The following is a 20,100-nucleotide window of genomic DNA, read 5'->3' as shown; positions in this document are numbered from 1 at the left end:
TGCTGAAGGGTTAGATCTGATCCTGTGAGTGGTGAGGAGCCCCTAGCGTAGCGAATGACTGTAGAAGAGCTTGATTGAAGGGGTGGGGGGGGGGCAGGCAGGAGAGACCTGTGTGGAACCCAGTGTCTTCCCTTGGCAGGAAGTAAGAAAGGCTCGGACTAAAGCGCCAGACAGTGAAACAGATGAGGCTGAGCTGGAGGAATTTTTCTGGGTTGCACTCAGCCCTTTATAAGGCAGCATCCGCTTTCCTGCCTTCCCAATACTGACAGCAACTTGTGTTTATTCTGTCTCCTTTCTTCCCATTTTCCCTGCCTCTCCCCTTTTCCATTCATCACTTTCCCTCTTTCTTTGTCTCTCTCTGTCTCCTTTCCATTCTTGGCTTTTGTTCCCTTGCTCATTTTTCTTTCCTGTCTTCACTGCCCTGGTGTTCTCTTTACTCCATCTCTACTTCTACATGTTCTGTAGTCCGCCCCTATCCCCTTTCCTTTTTGATCCCTTCCACCTCCCCCCAAAACATTTTCTATGGAATATATAAGTAAATAAATATATGTATGTATATTTTTTATCTGTGTCTCTGTTGGTTGTGTCAGCATATTTTAGACTGCTGGGCTTTGCATGTTTTGCAGCTGGTTTTGAAGCAGTTGTCAGACAGTGATGGATGACTATCATCATTTAAAGTGTAAAAGAAAATGCTTTGGCACAGACAGGCGTGATGGACTGCCGTCTGCCAGCCTGGATAGGCATGGCCACCGTTTTCTTCTCCTCCCTCTCTGCTCACACTGCCCTTGCCAGAATCTACAAAAGTCATCGTGAGCTGTGCAGCACCAGGCTCTTGCCTTCTATAATATCACTTTGGTAGTTGTCAGATCATATGAAACGTCAAAATTCATGTGGCCTCTGTGAAGAGATATATTTAGTACAGCTGCTGCATACCTACACGCTACCCCTGACACTGACATATTAGTTATGCTGTCTTTTGCAATCTGATATCTTTAAATTTGCCACCTTGTTAAGTTTTGATTAATGTGATTCCATTTCACTAAAGTAATTGGCTTGGCCTGTTGTAAAAAATAATCAGCCCCCTCTCCGGAACAAATGCTAGCACATGCTAATGAGGGAGTGAGTTCGTTACATTGATGGCGTGGACTGACAGTTATTAATGATTGTTATGATAAACAGACGAGTGCGAATTGGGATGAGTTGGGCAAAAGTGACAGTTTAAAAATAACGTATATTGGAAAGTACTAACGAAGTAATATACTGTTAGGAAAACAATCATGCAAGTTGTCAAGGAAAGAAGTGTAATTATACAGCCGCATGGGCTGCTTAGGAGGACAGGGACCTGCCTGATAATGGACACATTTTTTGTTGGCAAGAGGGAAATATGTTATGGCAGAAAGAGGTGCAGATTGATAAATTAATTGGTCCTTCTCGTAGCTCCGAGAGCAAACTTGGCTGGCAGTCACCATGCAGATGAGGGAGATGGAGTTTGCCTAGTGCTTCTTCTCTCCAGAATCTCCCTGGTCCTTGTTGCCAGGCTTTTCTGAAGCCTCTCTTGTGTCCTCTCCTCACTTTTCTTCATGAGCTGCAACAAGTTATAGAAAGTGCATCCTGAGGTGCGATGTACCAGATACAACTTCGAGCAGGAATTCTTGCAGCTGTGTCCAGTATTTTTTTTTAAAGACCCCCCAAAACTTAAGTATCCTGTTGTTGCTAAAGTCTTCAGCTGTGATGGAGGTAATTATGGGTAGTTTCCAGCTCCATGAAGACCAGGAGGGGCTCACATAGGCTGGGAATCATTTTGAAGGGAAAGGCCAACTCTGTGCTTCCAAGTCCAGTGAGTTGCTTTAGGCTGTTTGCATCATTAGCCAAGACAGCAGTGGTTTCTGTGTGTGTGTGTGTGTGTGTGTGTGTGTGTGTGTGTGTGTGTGTAGGGGGTAAGACTTCTCTGAAGGACCAGGCTGAGATGACTGTGGGCAGTGGGAGGAGTGAGGGAGGCATGCTTTTGAAGAGAGTTGACAGAGTGCAGTTTCATGACTAACCTACTGGTGTTTGCTGGCTTGATGAAAGAGGAGGGCAGGTAGGAAGAGGTGGAGACAAGACTATTTTGTGACCCCTGTTCAGGTTTGGGTTCTGGATTTGTGTCTTGATCAAGACTTTTTTTTAAAAATTGGAGTATAATTGCATTTCAATGTGTTATCTTCTGCTGTACAATGACACAAATATGTATGTATACACATATTCCCTCTTGAGCCTTTGGGTGGCATGTAACCAGTTTTAAGTAAAGTGAGTATTAGTCACTCAGCTGTGTCTGAGTCTTTGTGACTTCATGAACTGTAGCCTGCCAGGCTCCCCTGTACATGGAATTCTCCAGGCAAGAATATTGAAGTAGGTTATCATTCTCTTCTCCAGGGAATCTTCCCAACCCGGGGATTGAACCTGGGTCTCCTACTTTGCAGGCAGATTCTTTATCGTTTGAGCACCAGGGACACCCAAGCTAAAGTGTAAATGGAGGATTTATAACATACTGAATTGTTTCATGGAATCCAGGATCAAAGACATAGCTGGGCCTCTCTGTGAGTAGGAATCGGCCTTGGAGAGGGACCAAGGTGGCCAGTCTCTAAGTCTCTATGATCTCTCTTTCTCTGACCCCAACCCTACCTGCTTCTGCTCTAATCTCCACCCTCATCCTTGCCCAGCTACCAGAGCCAGAAGAATGAAGGTGAAGTCCTGGGGCTTTGTCGGAAGACAGGTATTATTAATCTGAAGACTGGATGTTGAAAGGACGCCTTATACTCTGTTTCCAAATGTTAGGGTTGTCAGAAAGGGAGCCTGGCCTCTATCCAGATTATCCAACAACTGTGGTTTAGGGTATAGAGCAGGGAGTCTGCTGATGTTCAGGCTGTGATACTTTGGTTTTCTCATAATTATTATATCAGGATGTACATTAACTCAGCCTTCACAGCTGTTGATTCAGGTGTTCTTCTCTTCCTTTAGCCAATGAGGAGAAGAAGGCCAAGCTTTTGAGAACTAGCCCCTCCATCATGGTAAGGACAAAGCTGGGGTTTTCATCAAGGCTCTCTGTTCCTGAAACTTGATGCTTCCCAATCTCCTGTTATCACCTCTTATAAGAGTCTGTGTTTCCCCAACAACTCAGACTGGTAGATGGATCAGTGTTCTCTGCTTTGAGAATCAAAGAAAAGAGCTGAGAGAAACAGTCCTGCCTGTGTCCTATTTGGTCTTTCTAAGTTGAGACTGGGCAGGGGGCTCTTAAAGAAACTTGATGATTCACATTCAGATTTTCTGTGGCTCGACTTGCAAAGATATGTGACCATGTGGATGTTGGTCCTGGGCTACTTAGGAAATGTGAAGAGAAATACAGTCTCATTATCTGGCCATCAAGCCTAGCAAAAACTCTGGAGCCTCCCTGTGCAAAACATCTAGAGCAGTCCTGCAATTAAAGGCAGCTGCTGGTTACCTCACAGCAAACCTGACAATTAAGAAGAAAGGCAGTGCCACTTTTCTGTGTTAGAAAGACAGTGTTTGCTCTGGAGCTGGAGCAGGAAACTAAGATTTATTGAGTGCCTAACACATGTGAGGGGTGGTACCAGGTACTCCCTGGTGCTAGGTCTCATTTGGGTGGTGGGTGTGTCCCTACTTTACAGATGAAGATACAGATGTTCTGGGTGGTTGAAAGCTGCAGACTTTCCAGTGGACTGGACTGTAGAATGACAGCGGGTTTCTTCTGAAAGAAGGCCTTGGTCCTGTCTTACCCAACAATTATATGTCCCCCAGAAAATGACTACCTTCTTCCCCTTCACTGTAAGCCCGGGAGACAGCAAAGTTGAATCATGGAGTCCCCTGGGCTGGGAGGTGGGACGTGCGTTCTGATTTCTGGCGGAGACTCTGGAACAGGTCACAGGACCTTTCTCTCTCTTGTTGGGAGGAAGAAAAGGTGACAATATGGGTGATTATGAAGATGAAAGAGAAAATGGATATGGAAGTGTCTCTTAGCTCTTAAAAGAGAGGGAAAGAAGGCCCTTCTCCCAATTCGAAGGTTCAGGTTTCAGTGGGTGTGAGGGCCACCATCTTGCTGACCCTCAGATGAACCTTTTCCTGTAGTCCCATGACTAAAGAGGAGGTCAGCCCAGAGGTGAGGACAGGGTCAGAGCAGGAACCCCTGTGGCGGGCACACAGGGCCAGGGAGAACTGTCGTCAGCATTATAGATGTTGGCCCCAGCATCAAAGGGCAGTCTACTCCCCTCTGGGGCAGGGGCGCTTTTTGCGTCTTTTTCAAACTGTTATGAAAAGAGAGGAACTAACCACTCAGCCCCAGGACTTCTCTCCACCATTTCCTACACGATCTCGTCCATTGTTTTCTCTCTCAGCATTATCCCTTCTCATCCCTGAAAAGCCCTACATCTTCCCTCTTTTTTGCCTTATGGGTATTTTCACAATGGGGTTTCTGTGCTGCATGAGCCACTGACCCAAACATTGCTCTATTAAAAGAAAGGTGAATTGAGGGGACCCCATAAGCATTGATAAGCTATGAGGTGAATTGAGGAGACCCATATTTTGGCTTATGAACAAATCTCTTCCCAGCTTGAGTCTGGGAGGAAGATGTTATTCTAAGAAATCAGGGGTGAGGGTACTACTGGCTCCTGAGAACTCTGAGCACTGCTGTGAGCCTTCGAATAGTGTTTCACTCAACAGTTTTCCCCAATTTCAGTCTAGGTAGGATGAGTTGGAATTTAGTCTATAGGAAGCTTTGTGACCTGTTCCACCAAGCTCATTCATTCATCTGTTCTTTTTTTTTGTATATCCAAGGAAAAGAATAATTCTTCTTATGAGGAGAATTAGAAAGGATGTTGGCTTAGATGTAGATGGAAGGAGATTTTCAAGCTGCATGGAGAGAAGGCACACGAGGACAGTAATCCATGCAAGTTGTCCATCATTGGACAGCCATGCTGCTGTCCACAGCGCCTCCTGGTGGCCTCAAAGGAAGTCATGGGACCCAGCTGATCTTGCCAAGCCTTCTCTGAGAAGAGTGTTTGGTTGGTCCTGGTGACTGAAAATTTTGAGCCATAGATGGTGGATTTTTGCATTGTACAGGGTTTTGACGACAGATATGGTGTGTGCCCCCAAGACACTAAAGGATATTGATACACTTGACCCGTCCCACCTCCATCACACAACATTGCTATGAAAATGCAATCAATCCAGTTTCTGACATCTTCCCCCTTTCTCTCCAAAAGCACCTACTGTATCAACGTGACATTTTTTAATCTTGGCTTGTTTTCCAGGCCATGAATTTAATTTCTCAATGCTCCACTCTTTGGGTTTTATGTTCTCAGAGTGGAACGTTGTCCAACAATAGTTACCGCCATCTTGTTAGTCACATCCTCTTTCCTAGGTGTCCTGAGACCAAATAATTTTTAAAAATTCATTGCAACCATGGCCACTCAGCCTTGTGCTAATAGTCACCAAGTTCTGACAAAGCGAGTCCGACATCCCTCGATAAGTAAAATCCAAACCTCCTGATGTTGTGGAACAGTAAGCAGATTGGCGTGTCTTTGGATTAGTGGAGGCACTGAAGCAAAATGCTCAATCCTTAGTGACCTTTGGCAAGTAAAGGGGGGTGTGTAGCCATTGCAGGTTATCTTTATGTTTACTCTCTAGACACTCAACCTCTGCCAGGCCAAGACAGAAGCTGTCAGAGCAGATAAACCTAGTAAGGAGTGGCCTGTTTTCCTTACTGCATCACAGTGCCTAGCAGAGCTATTTTGTCTGATAACCTGCTGTTTCTTTAAACTTGCCTGTGAATAGTTCTATGAAACATTAAGTCTTCCTTCTTAGGTTCTGAGCCTTCTAGGTTCTGTTGTAATCGTGGGCCTAGGACTTTCTTTCTCATACAATGTGCATTCAGTTATCCTCTGTTAGAGTATTCTGATGAGTTTCTTTTAGGGAATCCACGGGAGAAGCTGTATCTGGCTATTGCAGGCACGTGTCCTGTGTGTGTGTGTGTGTGTGTGTGTATGTATGTTCCTTTTGTTTGTCCAGGAAGCATTCTGTGGAAGTGGGGTCCCCTTTGATCATTTCTTTCTGAGCTCATTATTGCTTGTCTCTAGTTGGCACTTACTTCATATGTTGATTTAGAATTTCACAAGCACTCGGAGAAAAAAATTTGGGCAAACATCCTTAATATTTGGAGTAGAGCTCATATTTCATTTTGCTCTTTTTTTCAAGCAGCAGTGACTCCAGGGATGTTGGTTCCGGAGACTGGCTTTGTGACTTTGGGTGAGTTGCTTCACTTGTCTGAGCTCAGATTTGCTCCTCTTTAAAATAAGATAGTCACATCAGACGATTGCTCAGACCTGTTCCAGCTTTAATGGACTCCAGGCTTTCTTAGCCAAGAATAGGACTGAAGCAGAGTGTATTTTAGGGGAAGTGGGTGAAGTGTTGGGCTCTTCTTTCATTCCTCTTCCAGGTGAAGATAAAAGACTTTGCTCTCTATTGAGCTGACATGAATTCAGAATTCATTAGTGTTCAGACTTTCTTTTAAGCTTCAGACAGGATCGTGAAGGGAAAAGCCTGCCCTCGATTCCTTTGCCTTATTAGTTCTTCTCATATAATGTATGGCAGAAAAAACTGCTAATTGTCACTTGAGGTGATGGGTGAGGGTCTGGTTTCTTGAAAGAAGAGTTGAATTTATCAATTCCTGTCTCCTCTTACTTAGGTAGAGGTCTAGTCAGGACTAATAGGAGAGGAATCTAAATTAAATATAAACTAAAATTAATTCACATGTCCCTCTTTGCCGAAGAAGAAATGGGGAGTCCAGGAGAACTGTAGGGTAAGTATATATATGGAGTTGTGTACAGATACAAATGTAATAATGAAAATAAAAATTTGGGGGTGTTAGAGTGTCTGTGGGTTCCCCTTGCACTAGCTGTGACTGGGAGAATGTAAATATACACAAGCACATATACTTCACTATGAAGCCATTTAGACGTAATTTCAATTTATTACAGACTCTCATTGCTGACCTTTTAAAGGCTAGTTTTATTTAGTTTTAGTTTATAACCTAAGTACTTGATACTTGTGTGTAAAAATTCACTCCTTGTAGCTTGAGCCCAGGATCTTATATTTGTGCATCAACCTCACAGTGCATCAGGCTTAAAATATAAACAGTGTTTTATAAAATGCCATTAGTGTTCTTTCCCGGAGAAGGCAATGACAGCCCACTCCAGTACTCTTGCCTGGAAAATCCCATGGACAGAGGAGCCTGGTAGGCTGCAGTCCATGGGGCCACTACGAGTCAGACATGACTGAGTGACTTCACTTTCCCTTTTCACTTTCACGCATTGGAGAAGGAAATGGCATCCCACTCTAGTGTTCTTCCCTGGAGAATCCCAGGGACGGGAAAGCCTGGTGGGCTGCCGTGTATGGGGTCGCCCAGAGTCGGATACCACTGAAGTGACTTAGCAGCAGCAGCAGCGTTCTTTTCTGAATCCTTTGTGTCTGCTGATTTTACCATTTTGTCCTACATCTCTCCAACTCAGCCTTCTCTCTGTCTGCTAAGCAGTTTGTAGTTGTTGAGCATTTGCCTTGTCAAGTCCCCAGGTGGGTCCTCAGAGGAACATTTGCTCCCAGAGCTGGAAGTCACCCCAGCAGTCAATGCACTGCCCTTCGTGAGGAGGCATTGTCTGTAATATGCCGTTTTCCTTTGGCTAGGAGACCGAGCTGGAAGACAAATCTTTGGTGGAAAGATTTCCCTCTTGGCTACGTACTGAATGGAATTCAGCATTAGGTTATTTCAGCAAGAGGTGGCAGAAGGGTCTATCTAGTCTTTGGCTCTGTTACTACAGCAGTATGACCACAGCAGGTTTCTCCACCTCTTGGAGCCTGACTTGCACATTGGAGATATCGTATCTTCTAGGACTGTCCCGAGGGGACAGAGAACACTAGTCAATTCTCTCTGTTCATGGATGTTGAATAGGAACTACCAACAGTTCTCACTCAGGAGTATATTATAATTGGCTGAATAGAGTTTTACTTGTGGAACTTCAAGACAAATGGGAAGACAGAGGCAACCAGTCTTAACTGTTAGCACTATAATTGGACACTTCTGAATCACTTCTGTTTTCCTTAACACCTGGACTTCTTCGCTGTTTGGGTTTTGTCTCTTCCCTGCCCCTCCTTTTCTTTATTTTTATTCTTTAAAGATTTCCTGGCATGAAGATTTGCTAGTAACTACTTGAACTTGTCTTGGAGTTGGTTTAGCAGAGCAGGTGAAGGCAGCCTTGTGCAGTGCACAGATGTGAGCACCAGTGCTTCCCTAAGAGTAACACAGCTTAAGAGAAAGTACAGTAAAGTGAGAAATCTGACAATGGTTTTGTAAGAGCTTTCAGAGGAAATAGTGGGAATTTCACATATTTCAAACAATTAAAATAACAGTGAAAAAAACATATTTGAGAACATGAGAGAGGGAAATGGAATCCTTGGAGCTCAGAGATTTGAAGTTACAATGATACTACTTTAAGTTATGTGACACTTCATGTTCTTGAAGCTAAACAGTAAAATCAACTTTGCTCTAGTTTTTATGAGCTTCTTTTGAGTTGTTGCATATAAGTAAGAAATTTCTGGCGAAGTGGACTGGGTTTCCAAAATTTTCTCACAAAGGCAATGAAACTATCTGAAAAGTTATGTTCAGACTTAACATTAATAATATTAGAACTTGGCTAGAGTAAATTTTTGCTTTGAGACCTCCACAATTTAATGATTCCATGGAACTGATAAATCTTTTTTTGTGGTTGTCAAAATGAGCAAAGCTAACTTTGTACATTTCCTGTTATAACTAAAAGCACTTTGACAGTCTGAAATCGGGTCTATCAATACGGAGAGCAAACAGTGTGTTCACTTTGTCAGCACACTTCTCTAAGAATTTGACATTTCTGAAATAAATATCACACATACATATGTATCATACTTTGTCAACAGCAAAGCTCAAAGTTGATAGAGGTTGTGATGGGTACAGCCTTGGAGGCTGACCATCTGTCGTGATTGCCATTGTCTTTGCTGGGCCAGCCTACTGCTCACCTGATGACGTGGAGACCATCTTCTTATGTCCTTGTGGTCCCTGACGGCTTCTAGTGATGCTGGAGTCTGGGTGGGTCCTTGGGTTTTCAAGGTCAAGGGTGTGAAGTCTGGGTGAGTCCTTGGGTTTTCAAGGTCAAGGGTGTGAAGTCTGGGTGAGTCCTTGGGTTTTCAAGGTCAAGGGTGTGAAGCATGTGATGTCCTTGTGTTGGAATCGGTCATGGTGAACCAGAGCCTGAGCTCTGGACTGGGCTGAGCTCCGTGGAGGGATGCATTCCACTGGAGTCACCCGTGGCTCTTTTCAGGGGAGATCTCTGTGTTGCTTTGGGCAGGGAGAGAGCCTTGGTTGGATTCCTCATCCTGAAAGATATGGGTCTTGTAGTATCTGTTCGTAGGTGGAGTGTTTCATGTATGTTTTTTTTTAGCAGATGCTCAAGCCACCTCTTCCCATGGGAGCTGATGTGGTGTGGAGTCTGGGCTCTCCACCTGCACCTTCACTCAGCCCACTGTCTCCATCCTTCCCCTTTTAGCCATCAGTCGTCAGCTTCCCTCCTAGGAGCTCCTCTCATGTGACCCACCTTTTGGCACTTTAATGATCTGCATATCTCTTCTTGAATATTTGCCTCCTTTCTTCTATTAATGGTCAACTTTTTGAGGACAATAAATATTTTTATTTTTAATTTTTGTTTCCTTTGCTCACTGTAATTTGTACTTTATCTCATTTGAAGTATTAAACAATTATTTTATCCCAAGGAATTTGTGGTCATCTTGCAAACTTTGGCTTGGGAGTTAACTCGATGACTCATATTTTGTGTGGGGTGATTAGCAGAGTAGATAGTGGCTAAGAGCCCAAATTCTGAAGCCAGAGGCCTGAATCAACAGTGCCCTTTACTAGCTGTGCTTCAGTTTCTTCATCTGCACAAATGGGGATAACATGAATACCTCCTTCATAGGATTGCAATGATGTGGGTTAGCCATCCTTGCCATTATTACTATTACTGTTTTTGCTCTTTCACCTGAGAGCTTTGGGGAGGAGGAAGAGGCAGTAATCAGAGGTGCTTTGGCTTAGTGAGTGTTTTAAACCGTTTCGTGGGTCTGATTTAGTGTAGGAGTCTTTGCTTAGGGATAGGAAGATTCCTTCCCCTCTTTTTTCATGCCCTTCAGAACTGGCTGCACTACAGCTCGTTCCTCTGGTGCTGGAGACAATGATGTGACAATGACACTGCTTTTTGCACACAGATTCTTCTTAGCTGCTTGCTTTTGTGAACAGACATCTCTTCCGTTAAGAAATTAATCTTAATCCTAAATGATATTTCATGGTCTAAGACTTAAATTTATATATCACCATCCCGAATAATGTATTGGATTGCATTAAACAGATTGTAGATTAACATGCAACTATAAAACAAATCGTCAATGTGTTGTTGACAACTCTAAGTGCGAGTTCATATATTTAACTGCATTTGGGGAATATTGAAGTGTTTAGAGCAGCTTAGCGGGTTGATGTAAAATTAAGCATCATATTCTATTTCAATTTGTGGGGCCAGCCTGAGAAACAATAAAATGAAGGCTTAGGTTTGAGAGCAAAGGAGTGTGAAAGAAAAATTTGGAGACAGGCTTCATCTCAGGGAAATCCTGGCACGGTCAGGGCATACTGGGCGGTAGTAGAAGGATTCTGCCTCTTAAAGGCCATACAAAGGAGTATTAGAAGGATTTCTGGGCTTCACAGGTGGCATAGCAGTAAAAGAATCTACTTGCCAATGTAGGAGATGCAAGAGACACGGGTTTGATCCCTGGGTTGGGAAGATCCTCTGGAGTAGGAAATGGCAACCTACTCCAGTATTCTTGCCTGGAAAATTCCATAGTCAGAGTAGCCTGGTGGGCCACAGTCCATGGGGTCAGAAGAGTTGGACATAACTGAGCAGACAGTAGACAGAAGGACGTACACTTACTTGTTCAGCCTGGTGGCAGCTATTTGGAAGCCTCAGTTTATAGTATAATTGAGAAGATGAAACAGCCAGCACACTGAAAACAATGATGAAAAACACAAGCCATAATGTCCTTTAGCACTAAGCTGTGTGAGATGGGCCACGTGCTATAAGAGTTCACAGGGAGAACAGTGGTGTTTGGAGTGGATTTCAGAGATGGTGATACTTCCCATGATCCCAGGAAGATGGTTAAAGAGGAGAATGGAAGGAGAGGGTGGGAGGAAGAATGGCAGATAATGTTGTGTGGGGACTGTGGGAAGCTCCTGTTGAACAATTGGGCAGAGCCAGGTAATAGCTGTAGGACCCAGGTGAGCATTGATCTGGGATGTGGAACCAGACTGATTGGGGTTCAAATCCCAGCTCCCTTGATTTCTAGCTGTGTGATCTAGGGAAGCTTACTGAGCCTGTCTTTCAGTTCTCTCATCTATAAAATGAGAATAACAACGCTATCTACCGTAGGATTGTGGTGAAGACGAAATGTGTGTTTGAATAGAGAGGGCTATCTTGGGAGTAGCATTTGACCTCTAATGGTGTTCAGATTTGGTCCTAGGGTAAATGGGAGTAAAGGAGATAGACCGGGGAGGCAGTTTAAGCCATTCAGGTGCAAGGTAGTGAATCCCAGATGAAGGAAGAATTCTAATATGTTAATATGTATATTTCTTTCTTGACTTTTTTTTTTTTCTTACTAATCCTTTGCTTAGGCTGTGGGGAGCTTCAGTATCTATCTCCTCCTGTGGTTTTGTAAGCCTGCTTCTGAACAGTACATCCTGAGAGAGGTGTGTGTGTGAACTGGGAGTGTGGACCCTGTCAAATGCGAGCATTTTCTTTCCTCTCTTTCTCTCTTGCTCCACAGCATTTAGACTTTTCACACCTATTCCAAAAACTGCTCCTAAATGACTTTGTAAACAAATAAAATAATGGCTGTGAATCATCTGGAGAGGGACTTCCGCTTATACTTGCAGATAGTGTGAGGTGAGCAGGCCAAACTCCAGGGTAATTCAGAACTGTGTTAAAGGGCATGTGTGGTGCAAAGGCTTTTTCACTCAGTGCTGAATGAATGAGATCCTTGTTAGAACCCTGGAGTTGCTCTCTTGGGTTCAGAGAGAAAGTGAGAAGTGGGAGGTGGGACAGGCTGGTAAAAAAGTGAGTCAAGGGGTAGAAAATACATCTCTGAAGGCAAATCTTGTAAGACTGGCCTGTTCAGGGTAGTGAAGGAATGGATGTTGGTAAATTCATTACTGTTGTCAAATTGCAAAGATTTCTTTTAAGGTAGAGGTGCATTTCTCAAAGAGTGCTCTGTGGAACCTAAGTCTTGGGAAGTGGGTAGCTTCTGAAGTGAGGTCAGTATCTCTCTGTGGACAATTCACAAAGCACAGCATCTTAAAGGGACTGGAGATTTCTGCAGGAAAGAACCCCATTTCTCTTTGAGTAACCTAGAGTATGCCAAGCATTTTTGGTTTTTTTTCTAACACTTTTGGAAAATGTTGATTTAAGAATTACTAAAGTAATTAGTTTAAAACAAAAATAAAGAGTGGAGGCATGAAGCCAACCATGGTGGTAATACTGTATTAGAATGTTCTCCTGGGGTAAGCTTGGGTTCTTCTCTGTTCTTTGTGTTGGGTGAAGAAGAAAGTCAGCCACTTGTCAAGGCCATTTGCTGCCCCAAGTTCAAGAACCAGTGCCTATGGTCCTTCTCAGTCCAGAGGACACATAAGCTGAGTGTTGTGGGCTTCAGTTTCAGGCCTGACTTGGTGATTAGAGAGGTTCAATAGGACTGCTGTCAGTGGCAGGAGGTAGGACACACGATCCTTGGGGATGGCCAAGAATGACAGGCACAGACCTGGCCCCTGGACAGAGGCCAGCTGGGGGAGGCTCAGGGCAACTTGCTGACCTACAGAGTGCAAATCTGCCCTGTCACAGACAGCCAGCCTGGCTCTGGGGTAAGAGGGTCCAGGGCCTGTGGCTTCCTCTGCATCTTAGGAAGTTAAAGAGATGAAATTCAGGAGAGATGTTCTAGGCTTATGGTGCCTTCATCAAGTATGCTTTGCTTTCACCATTTTTTTTGCTTAAGACTCAGCTTTTTTTCACTTCTTTATTTTCTTTCTTCCTCCCTGCTTTTTCATTCTCTCTCTGTCCTACCCTTTCCTTCCTCTCCCTCCCTTTTTCCTGTTTCTCTTTTTCACAGAGGTGGAGAAAACTAAGTGTGCCTAGGCTCTGTCTTTGCTATATATATACATAGATATGTATGTATTTGCTTTTTACCAAGAGAGATACATAACTTTTTTTTTTTTTTTTTGATCCTAGGAGAATCTTCTTTTCCTAAGTTATAAATGACCTCTGTCCTCCTTTCTTACTCTCTTCCCATCCCCCTTGGAATGTGTATGTCTGTCTCTTTCTCTTCTGTATCCTGTCTCTTTCTTTCTCTCTCTCACTACACACACACATACACACACAATACCTTGAAGACTTGAAGATGCATACAGGATACACCTTTTGTGTTTCATTTATTGTACAATATTGCACACATCTGTAATTATATTACTCTTAAAATAAAGCCTTCATCCACTTTTAACATCTTTTGATGTCCGTTCCCTGCTGACTCTATTTTTTCTTGTTCCCACTTTACGTTAATGTGAAGAGACAGTTGAGTAAATGCACAATGAACTTCAAAACCTAGTAATTGTTTTTCAGAAAGAATGAAACTTGCGAATTAGATATGGATTGTAAAAGAACACCAGGGCTGATTAGTGTTCATGAGGGGCGCCTGCCGGACGGCTCTGACACCTGCCTGCCAGCTCTCGCCACAAATGCCACCACTGATGCCTCTGTTCTGCCCATCACAGGATGGGGGGGAGCAGTGCTGGGTGGGAGTTGAAAGACTCGGCAGTGAACCACCTTGTCAGGCTTGGCAATTCACGGGATGCCTGACATAAAAGGCAGCGAGAAACAAAGATGAGTTGCATCCATTTTTACAAGCAAACTCAAGTTATCTGTAAAAATAAAATAAAATAATAAATTTTTGTTTTTTAAAGAGAGAATGAACGAACATTGAAGGTATTCACTACAGTTTTTTTTTTTTTTTTTTCCTTGAAGGTTGTGGAGATAATGAGATTTTTGAGACTTGAGGGAGGAAAAGAATTCACAAGCCAAGTTTCAAGCTGCTGAAAAATTGCTTTTAGGAAAGGAAAAAAAAAACCTTTTGCATGCTAACCATCTGCTTGCATCTTGTTTACTGCCCAGAGTGCCAGTTTGTGCTTATTAATCATGCTTACACAAGTATCTTAATTACTCCCTATGTAGCTGCTCTGTCTTGAACTCAGAAATTGACCTTTCTCTTTTTATTCCTTTAAATCATTAATCATACACAATCAATGCCAGTGGGGCAGAGCCACGGAGAAGGCTACCCAGATTCTCACACCTCACGCCAGTCCCCGGCAGACAGGGGACGTGGAGTGACTGCCTTGCCAGCAGCCGGCCGTATCTTAATTAATGACTCTGCTGTGTTGAGACTCACAGGCTGGGGGAGGCCGCTCCCACCACCGCCCCTCAGCGCTTCTCCCTGCTTCCTCGATGGCTGCAGGGTTTGAGCAGTGCTGGCTTGACTCTGTTGAAAACCGTCAAGGCCTTAGCCAGGGCTTGACACTCCTGCGCATCTAGACTCTGGAAGGCTCCTAGCAGAGGCAGAGTGAACTTCTGAGAGAAGATGCTATTTCTTAGCATGAGTGGGACTTCGCACCAGACCAGTGCTGCTCCCACTTTGCCATGCATGTCCGTCTGCTGGAAATCCCATTAAAAGGTAGGTTTCTGATTCAGGAGGTCTGGCTGGGACCTGAGCATCTTCATCTCTGATAAGCTCCCATGTGACAATAATGCTGCTGCTCCAGGGGCCACACTGTGAGTACCAAGGAGTTAGACAAGTGATAACAACTGAGGTCCTCCCTGTAAGCCTGAAGACGGCAGACGAGCGTAACCTTGAGGAATGTGGTATATGTCCCCCTATCCCCACTTCGGCTTTATCAGTAAGAGTTTGGTGAGTGGAAACAAAAAGAATTTCCACAGAAGTGGCATACACATATCCACAAATGTGATGACCTTTTCTGGGCAATGGAACGACATGTGATGCAAAGATTGGCCTTTGTCATGGAGGAAATAGTGAAGTTGAGACTTTGTTTTTCCTTTTTCATTGAGCTTTGTAAAAAAGTTGCTTAAAAGAGCCAAAATAATTCTATTCCAAAAAGGAAAAAAATGAAGTGCTCAAAACTAAAATAAAAGTAAAAATGAAAAAAAAGGATTGAGGCTTGGGTTTCATAAGACTGCTTCTCAGTTCCAATACAGCAGACAAATTACAGGATATGAAAGTAATTTTGTTCCCCCTGACCCTGTTCTTTCAGCCTCCTAAGTAGGATGGGGAACCTGGAGATAGGAAACAGGAGAAAACATAAATTGAGGGCTGCTTCTTTTAGCCAGGTTGACCGTTCTACTTTTAAAGGGAAGGAATTTAGCATCTCTGACAAGATAGGCTGAATTTCTACTCACTGTCATTGATTTTACATGTAAAAGTAGGAACTACATGTGCAGAGCTGTATGGCAGTAATATACACCTTAGGATTTGGGTCGACACTCCTAGCCATGATAACGCAGGCATGGAATACATTTGAAACACATTCTAAATAGCACTTAGGATCTGCATGCTTTCCCGTCTAAGAGAAGCTCAATAGCTCATATACTGATGATGCTAAGGGTTTTGCCCTTGAATCCTTTGGAAGGAAGCACACATAAAAACACGTTATAACTAACCTTCATTGCTTTTCATTTCAGCTAATAGTGGAGTGAGAGTCAGGGTAGGAAGGGATTTGATTAAAAGCAAAGTCTTAAGTAAAAGCAACAAGTCTGTATTAGTGAAAAATCACCTAATTAATTCAGATAAAAACTTTGTCGTTCCACATGCAGTAAAAGTACACGGTTAACCGACTTTATTATTTACATTAAAAATGACTTGTTCATGAAGTTAAAAAAATCAATTACTCTGAATGAGGTGAATTAAGAAAATATTTCATCAGCATAGCTTGCCTTTTCAACTGGCCGCCTTTTTGGAGTTTCTCGGTGATTTATGAAGTGAAAATTTGGTCTTGTCTCTAGTGAGGACGTCCTGTAGCCTTCCTACATAGTTTTGGTATTTGGGTATGTGAGGGGTTTTGGCAGCTTGGTGAATATCTGGGCCAAAATGACAGAAAGACATAACTCACTTGCATTTGGTAAAGTAATAATTAACTTGAACTTCTGGACATGGAGCGTTTTGAGAACTGGAAATGGGTGCCTTGCACAATCATGGTCTGCTGTGAAACCCTTTATAGAAGACTCTTCTTGTTCTTGGAACTTCACGCGGACTTGAGAGCAGGCTGATTTAAGTGTTGAGAGTCTGGTTTGGCAAGAGTTGTGTTTATGCTTCTCTCTCTGAAGGCCGTGGATCTGACCCCTCTGAGAAAGCCAAGCTATTTTTAGGGAAAGGCTAGAATGGCATTTTCTGGGGAAAATTGGTGGCATTTTTCATAAAGAACTCTTGGGACAGGGGTTGAGGGTGGGTTGAAGCCTCATGAGGACCCTGCTCTCATTGGGTCAGGGCTCTGCATCCTCCTTTAGGAGGACTCCAGATTTGCTTTAGTGGGAGACAGGCCTATAGGCCTTTCCTATAGGGAATAATTGAAAGCCCCTGTCTAGCAAAGAGAGATTCTTTGATTCTCAGTATTTAATTTGTCTGGAGAGGGAGTCTGGGAAATCTGCAGTTTTATAATTCCCCAGGTAATTCTGGAGTTCAGCTACCATTGAAAATTGCAATGGTACCTTGGCCCCTTGCATTCTCTAGCCACTGTACAGGTCTGGGACCCAATCCATTCAAACTGTGATATTCAAACCCTGAAGATAAAATGACGATGACCTAAGTGGGATGTCTTCCTTGAGACACCCACAGTCTGTGAAGGAAGATCCTCTGCGTTAGCTGCTCTGGGCTTGATGTTGCCCACCACGTCCTGTATCTCGTCCTCTTGGGTCCTGTCTGTTGGCTTGGCCTGTCATTTAGTGCTTTCCTGAGCCGCATAAGCTGTGTGGTACCCTGCCCCCTTGTAGGTCTAATCTTGGTCTTAGTTCTGACCCGCGTTCCCAACAGCATGGTGTGAGGGATACCACAAGAAGGATGGATTCTCCGGTGAAGACTGTTGGGGAAGCCCCAGCCAGAACAGATTTCAACACTTGGCTTAGCTGTCAGGCTCCTCAGAATATTCTCAGGTATTGTGTATGTTTAAGGGAAGGGTAGTTTACAATCTTCCTCACTTTGTTCTCTTGAACTCTTTTTATCAGGGACCCCACTGTGGGTCGAATAATCTGTACAGTATATTTTGCCCAATGCTGTTCTAATCTCTCGGACATGGTCCAGCCTCCACTCTAGATAATGCGGCTGTATTTATGCTGGGTCTAGAGTGCTCACTTATGGGTTCTGTCCCTGAGCTGGCTGGCTCCTGTATGTCTCCCTTTCTTCTAACCAGCTCTGATTATCCGCCATTGGAATACAAAACCACATGCCACCTTCCCTTCCAATACTGACAACAGTGAACCTCAAGTGACAGAAACCTCTCCATTCCCTTTCTTGCAGAGTCGACTGTTGGTAACATTTATTCATTCACAGGAAGCAAATCCCTGTATTGGGTGCTAGAGAGGAGATGAATTCAGTTCTGCGGGTATTTATGTTGTTTAGTCGCTAAGTTGTGTCTGACTCTTTTGTGACCCCATGGACTCTAGCCCACCAGGCTCCTCTGTCCACGAGATTTCCCAGGCAAGAATATTGGAACTGGGTGGCCATTTCCTTCTCCAGGGGATCTTCCTTCTCCAGGGATCAAACCTGCATCTCCTGCATTGCAATCTCCTCAATTCCTTTACCATTGAGCCAGGGAAGCCGAGAATATAAATACCTAGAAACATGTGCCAACTCTATGCCAGGTACTTGGTGCTAGCAATGTTGGGTGATACTCTGACTTTCCTAAAGGAACAAATTTTCTGAGAGCATTGTGATATTGAACTTATATCATCACACTATGTTCTATGATGTGGCAGGAGACGCCAGGGGCTACAGGAGCTCCGCCTGATGGCATTAACCCAAGCTGAGTACCTCAGGGAAATCTGCATGGAGGAGCTGATTCCTGAGCTGGGGTTTGGAGGATGAATCAGGAATTTAGCAGAAGAAAGGGGGACAGAGGTTCATTTATTTAGGGTGAAGGATACAAAAAGGCAAGAATGCCGGGAGCACTATGGCAGGATGAAACAAAATTGAAGGCATGGTACCTGATGTTGAGAAAGTGGGATATACACACTGAAAGTCTACCTGAATGTCTAGAAAAAAACTACTTGTTGTTGTTGTTCAGTTGCTAAGTTGTGTGCAACTTTTTGTGACACCATGGACTGCAGCACACTGGGCTTCCCTGACCTTCACTATCTTCCCGAGTTTGCTCAGATTCCTGGCCATTGAGTCAGTGATGCTAACTAACCATCTCATCCTCTGTCCCACTGCCCACTTTTGCCTTCAGTCTTTCCCAGCATCAGGGTCTTTACCAGTGAGTTGGCTCTTTGCATCAGGTGGCCAAAGTATTGGAGCTTCAGCATCAGTCCTTCCAATGAATATTTAGGGTTGATTTCATTTAGGATTGACTGGTTTAATCTCCTTGCAGTCTGAGGGACTCTCAAGAGGCTTCTCCAGCACCACAGAAAAAAGTATATTCAACTATAAATTCTTAAGAGTGCCCACTATTTTGCAGATTTTTTTGGGGGTGAGGGATGTGATAATGGAACTACTAGCAGAGAAAATAAGGAAGAAGCAGATGAACCCAGCAGGTCCTAGATGTTTAGAGGCTATTTCCAATTTCCAGATATGGAAACTGAAGCTCAGAGATACTCAGTTATTTACCTAGGGTCACCCAACTCCTGCTTACTGGAGCTAGAGTTGAACTGAAATCTGGATTTATTTAAGAAGCCTCTGTAGAAAAAAAGAATTTTTGACCTGGGATTTGACAGAGAAGAGAAGCTTGAACATTTTATTTGGCACTTAATGAAATAGTTTCTTCTTGTGCCAAGTTTTGAGGTTTCTGATGTCAGTGATAAATTTCTGGACTCTTAGAATATGAGAGACCTCTGAAATTTCTATACAGATCAGGGAGTTGAGGCCCAGGGTGGACAGGTGATTTGTCCCAGCCAAGTGATGGTACAGGTGGGGCTGGAACACAGCTGACATAATACATCAGTGTTCTTTCAACTCTGATGTTCTATTACATTGGCAGGAGGCATTGTCCTCATTCACTAAGTTTACCGCCGCCCCCCCCCCCCACTCCCAAATATGTTGGTTCTTCATATTGGAACCATGGTAAGATCCTGTGGTTAAAATGATAATAAAACCGTTTCCCTTTCTTCATGAGAAATTGACCAAAATCCCAAAGTTCTGAAGACAAAGTTTTTAAAATAAACTTTGATGGAGCAATTTGTAACAAAGTCTGACCTGAAGAGATGTGAAACTATAATGTTGATTCATATCACTTTTTCATGTCAGGAAAAATTGTAAAAGGCTTTAAAACTGGCTACATCCAGATTCCTGGATGTTCTGTTTAGGATGTCCTTCTACACTAGCTATGCCTTTCCTTGCTGTCTTTAATCTATTTTATAAAACTGTAAGTTGTAGGAAACTGGTAATAATGCAAATCATTTTTCCCATAGAAATGCAAATGAATTGTCCTGTATTATGCAGTTATTTATTGCTCTGTGTTTATCAGCTTTGTATCTGTCAATTCATTTTTGCATTCCTGATTGCCTGATATATGTGTGGTACTTGGAATTTTCCTCTGAATGGGTAGAACATCTTACTAGTTAATTATTTCAGTTAATATTTCACATGTGTTCATTTTATATTTATGAGTCATCATTGTACATTATTTGTAAAATTATTTTTGCAGTATTAATATCCCTCTTTCATTGTAGAAATACG

At 43.3% G+C, this 20,100-nt stretch overlaps 1 protein-coding gene across 2 annotated transcripts in view; it reads left to right on the top strand.

The window, feature by feature from the left end:
* LRMDA (leucine rich melanocyte differentiation associated) overlaps nt 1-20,100 on the top strand; it is a 1,119,641-nt gene that overhangs the window by 208,588 nt on the left and 890,953 nt on the right. The window contains exon 3 of one of the 2 annotated variants that reach the window (XM_043476453.1): nt 6,250-6,297. The exons of the other annotated variant lie outside the window; for it this stretch is intronic. Coding sequence (XP_043332388.1) covers nt 6,250-6,297 — 48 coding nt within the window. The remainder of the gene's footprint in view (nt 1-6,249; nt 6,298-20,100) is intronic. 2 annotated transcript variants of the gene reach the window in all.

Source organism: Cervus canadensis, chromosome 8, assembly GCF_019320065.1.
Source record: "Cervus canadensis isolate Bull #8, Minnesota chromosome 8, ASM1932006v1, whole genome shotgun sequence".
In the NCBI taxonomy this organism is placed as follows: domain Eukaryota; kingdom Metazoa; phylum Chordata; class Mammalia; order Artiodactyla; family Cervidae; genus Cervus; species Cervus canadensis.
The sequence above is the reverse complement of the archived record's forward strand: the minus strand, read 5'-3'. Positions and strand labels throughout refer to the sequence as shown.